Consider the following 4,560-nt stretch of genomic DNA (forward strand, 5'->3'; position numbering starts at 1 on the left):
GCTGCCCACCCCGCCGCCCCGCTCAGCCGCAGCCTGGGTGACCTGCGCCTGCCCGCGCCCCGCCGCCTGCGCAGCGACAGCCCCACCGCCCCGCGGACCCCTGCGCCGCTCCGCRCTTCCAGCTCCGAGCTCTCCGAGGCCGAGGAGGTGCCCGGCTGCCCCGTGCTGCCCGCTGCCTGCCACAGCGTCCCGGACCCAGTGGCAGCCCCACTGCAGCAGCAGCTGCAGCAGCACCGTAAGCTGACCCTGGCGCAGCTCTACCGCCTCCGCACCACGCTGCTGCTCAACTCCACGCTCACCGCCTCGTGAGTGCTGYGCTGCAGGGCCGTGCCGCGCTGCGCCATGCAGCGTTGTGCCGTGCCGTGCCACTGTGTGCTGTGCTGCAGCCTCACACAGCTCTGCCTCTGCCCGCAGGGAGGTGTGACCACGATGCGGCGCGTGGACGGAGAAGCTAGTGCCCGCCAAGGAGCCCCTCCGTCTCGTGCTGCCGCGTTGGGGCCGGGATGGGACAGGACACTGTCGCCTGCCCCCGGGGCTCCTGGCCTGTGCGGCGCTGGGGCTGCTACGTGCCGAGACAAAGGGAGCGAGACGTTGGCGATGGGTGAAGAGGGACGAGGTGCAGAGGGGCTGCAGCAGCAGCAGCAGGAGGGGACGGCGCTGCGGCGGCGGTGCAGGGAGCCCAGGGCAGCGCGGTGCAGCGGTGGTGCAGGGCCAGGAGCGAGGGATGTGGTGAGCGCCGGGTCAGTGGCCCCAGGGGCAGCCGAGCGGTGCCGCAGGGCCAGGTTGCGGAAGCCGCAGCACATTGCATTGCCCATGGGCGTCTGCACTGTGCAGTGACGGGCTGAGCATTAAACCTAGCCGAGTGTAGGCACTGGTGTCGCAATCTCTTCTGCCACCGCGTCCCCGCCAATGTCGTGCCGTCATTACGTGGCTTCGCAGCCCAGCCCCACTTCCAAAAAAGCACTTCCCTCCGGTYGTGCTGCGTGTAATAGCGCGTCGGGGCGGGTGACCTGTGCACTCGCTGCACGCTGCGCTGCACCGCGCGCTGCACAGCGCTGCGGCGGCGTTGGGCGGTGCGGGAGGATGCAGCGGCGGCGCGGCGTGCCGGGGCGCTGAGCGCGGGAGCCGCAGCTGCGCCGTGCTGCCTGCGCGCGCTCTGCTGGGGACCGGCATGCGACGGGCGCAAGGATGAGGCGCGGCGTCTCGGCRGCAGCCTGGGTGAGCGCGGTGAGTCCTGCAGCAGACACGGGGCCAGGGTGAGGCGTGGAGCAGCCAGCGCCGCTCCGGACGTCCAGCAGCCCGTGGCGGGGACGGTGCCTCCACCTGCGGCTGGCGGCTCTCTTTGGCGCCGGGGCCTGGGAAGGCCGGCGTGCTTGGAACCGCTCTGCCATGCCGCGGGAAGCACACACCGCACGATGCCACTGACTCAGAGGTGCCGCTGGCCGCAGCCTCGTCACGGCACGGCTCTCCCGGCGTGATGCGCGTGGGCGCCATGCGCAGGGGCCCCCGTGCCCAAGGCGTAGCGGGTGATTCAGCCCCTTAATCGGGGCCATCTCGCCCGGGAAACACTCCCTGCGGTGCGCARCATGGGCCCTGCTAGCCCAACCTGCCAAGCGGCTCCTGTGCGGGGTACACAGATGCGCTCCTGCAGCAGGCTGCACTGTGCTGCACCGTGCTGCGCTGCACCGCGCTGCACCGTGCTGTGCCACACAGCACCGCGCTGAGCCCCGCGCAGCGCAGTCATCCCGTCCTGGCACAGCGCGGCGTGGGGGAGCAGGTGACCTAGTTTGGGGTGCACGTATAAGGCGCGATAGCATCACAGGGAGCGAAGCTGGGCACCGTTTCCTCTAAGGGAGGAAACCACCTCGGCAGAGCAGCGCAGAGATAAACCGGGGAAAGTCAGCGCCGGCGGCGTTAACCCTCCCTTGCCCGGAGTGGTTCAGGCTGCATGGCACACGTGGGGCTGCCCGAGTGCCCACATGCACCTGCGGTGCAGCGCCCCGTGCTGCCCTCCTCCTCATCATCCCGGAGGCGGCGGCACACGGGCCGCTTACGGGAACCGTGGCGGCCTTTCCCCGCGGCGCCGGCAGGAAGCCGCTGCTGCCGGCACGGGGCTGGCGCGGGGCATTCCCGCCTGCAGCCGGTTCTCCCTGCCCAGGTGCTGCTGGCGACGCTGCGGCTGGTGGCAGGCGGGTCATCRGTCGGGGGGCCGGGGCGGCTGGTGGGGATGCTGCCGCGGTCCCCCCTGCCGCCCCTTCACGTYCGTCGGGACATCACGCGAGTGTCCTGCCCTGCCGGCACGCGCTGGAGCGAGCGGGGCCGCCGCTGCTGCACCCCGTGCCCCGCAGGTGAGAGCCGCGCACAGGGCCGCCCCGCGGGGCCGCTGCCCGGGGCTGCGCTGCCCTCACCACCCTGTCACACAGGCACCTTCCTGCGCTCGCCCTGCACCAGCCGTGTCAACGACAGTGTCTGCGAGCCCTGTCCCGCTGGCACCTTCCACTCGCTGTCCAACACTGCCCTGTCGTGCAAGGCCTGCTACGAGTGCGACCGCCAAGGTGACCGCGCCGCTACGYCCCGCGCTGCGCGGCCCCGCGGCCCCGCTCACCACCCACCTCCGCAGCCTTGCAGAGCGTGCTGAGCAACTGCTCGGCCACCAGCAACATCGTCTGCAGCTGCGAGGCCGGCTACTACAAGGAGTGCATTGACAACCGCTGCAGCAACTTCCACTGCCGCGAGTGCCGCACGTGCGCCGGGAGCCTCGTGGACCGCCCGTGTGAGCACCGCGCCGGGCGGCGCTGCGCCGCGCCGTGCTGCGCTGCACCCTCACACCTCTCGCCCCCCAGGCTCGCTGGCGCAGGACACGCAGTGCGGGAGTTGCAAGCCCAACTTCTACGCAGAGGGCGGCAAGTGCCACCCGTGCCCGCCGTAAGCAGTGGGGGCGGCGGCAGCGGYGGGGCYGGTGGCCCAGGGGGCCGGTGTGGCGGCGCGGCACCGCTGACACGCGCTCTCCCTGCAGGCGCGACGCGGACGCGTGCGGCGAGGAGTGCCAGCGGGCGTGCGTGCGGCACCGAGGTGCGTGGGGAGCCGCGGGGGGCGCGGCGGCGCCCCGTGCCCACCGCACACACCCGGCTCCTCTCTTGCAGGCGCGGGGCTGGAGTACCTGCTGCTTGGGCTGGCCGGGCCGCTCTTCCTGGGCGCCCTTGCCATCTACCACAAGCGGCTGCGGCAGGACGCCTCCGGCTGCAGCCCTCTGCCCGCCTCCCCGCGCCGCAGCAGCCCGGACCCTGCGCCTGAGCCCACGCCTGGCCCTGCAGCCAAGCCCGGCCCTGGCCCCAGACCCGGCCCCATGGCCGGCCGTGCCATGCAGAGCTGCTGCGGTGAGCTGGGTTCGGCACCGCTGGTGCCTGCGGCTCATGTGGAGGAGGCAGCGCAGCAGAGCCTGCTGAGTGCAGGGGTCAGCAGCTGCCGGGAGCCCCGGTGCCACCAGCCTGGTCCCGCCACCGCCGTCCTCCCTGAGACCATGGCCCTGCTGCAGTGGTGCCGTCCGCACCTGGGCGCCCAGCCCAAGCACCTGCTGCAGGGCAGCCAGCTCTATGCCATCATCGACGCCGTGCCGCTGCGGCGCTGGAAGGAGTTCATGCGGGTGCTGGGGCTGCGGGACACCGACATCGAGGTGGTGGAGCTGGAGTTCGCCCATGTGCGCGACCAGCAGTACGAGATGCTCAAGCGCTGGGGCCAGCAGAGCAGCGCCTCGCTCAGCCACGTCTTTGCCGCCCTGGAGCGCATGGAGCTGGAGGGCTGCGCCCAGGCGCTGCGCCTGCGCCTGCAGGACTGCCCTTGAGCTGGCCGCTGTGCCGCAGCGGCACGTGGGCTGCGGGCTGTGCTACGCACACAGGCAGCGTGCAYGCTACATGCTGGGTGCTGTGCTGCGCGCACATGCTGCATGCCAGGCTGCAGGACATGCGCCACCGGCTGCCCCGGCGCCTGTGSCCACGCACGTCCCGCCAGGCGCCCGACCCCTAAGTAGAGTTACTTATGCCGTGTAGACATGTTATGTCAGTTATGGCCCGTGGGCCGCGCTGGCGACAGTGGGACGGAGATCTCCGCCCAGCAGCGCAGCCCGCAGCCCCCTATTTATGTCCCCCCGAGCCTGTGGGGCATCGACCAGACCCTGGCACCCCTGCCCTGAACCCATGGGATAGTTCTCGAGGCCTCTGGCTGGCGGGGCGCGCGGGGCGGTCCCCTCGGAAGTAAAGCGGCCTCTTCTCCAMCACTGGCACCAGCTCTTCTTCCCGCGGCGGCACGGAGGGTGATGCAGGTGCAGGGGCTGTGGCACATGCCACACGTGCCAGGGTGGGTGCAGGTGACGGGGCCASTGCAAGGCCCCAGTGCGGAGGAAGGTGCGGGGTGTGCGGGGTTATCACTTTATTCGCTGCAAACGCAGGGCTCTAGGGCAGGCACAAGCCGAACGTCTCCTCTAGCGGCTCCGGGAGCGGGGGTGCGGGTGGCGGTGGCGGGCGCGCGGCGCGGGTGCGCGGCGCCAGCGGGTGCACGGGGCTG

The 4,560-nt window shown here is 71.8% G+C and overlaps 2 protein-coding genes across 2 annotated transcripts in view; both read left to right on the forward strand.

Moving 5' to 3' along the window:
* PLEKHG5 (pleckstrin homology and RhoGEF domain containing G5) overlaps positions 1-239 on the forward strand; it is a 6,248-nt gene extending 6,009 nt beyond the window's left edge. Inside the window, exon 22 of the mRNA XM_026051091.1 lies at positions 200-239. Coding sequence (XP_025906876.1) covers positions 200-239 — 40 coding nt within the window. The remainder of the gene's footprint in view (positions 1-199) is intronic.
* A 949-nt stretch (positions 240-1,188) lies between these two features.
* Positions 1,189-3,841, forward strand: TNFRSF25 (TNF receptor superfamily member 25). The gene is made up of 7 exons (XM_026051092.1): positions 1,189-1,227; positions 2,159-2,348; positions 2,424-2,555; positions 2,621-2,773; positions 2,844-2,925; positions 3,017-3,072; positions 3,144-3,841. Exons 1-7 carry the CDS (start codon positions 1,189-1,191, stop codon positions 3,839-3,841), a joined length of 1,350 nt encoding a protein of 449 aa, XP_025906877.1.
* Positions 3,842-4,560: the final 719 nt, after the last annotated feature.

Source organism: Nothoprocta perdicaria, unplaced genomic scaffold (genome assembly GCF_003342845.1).
Source record: "Nothoprocta perdicaria isolate Ctin4 unplaced genomic scaffold, notPer1 scaffold_72, whole genome shotgun sequence".
Lineage (NCBI taxonomy): Eukaryota > Metazoa > Chordata > Aves > Tinamiformes > Tinamidae > Nothoprocta > Nothoprocta perdicaria.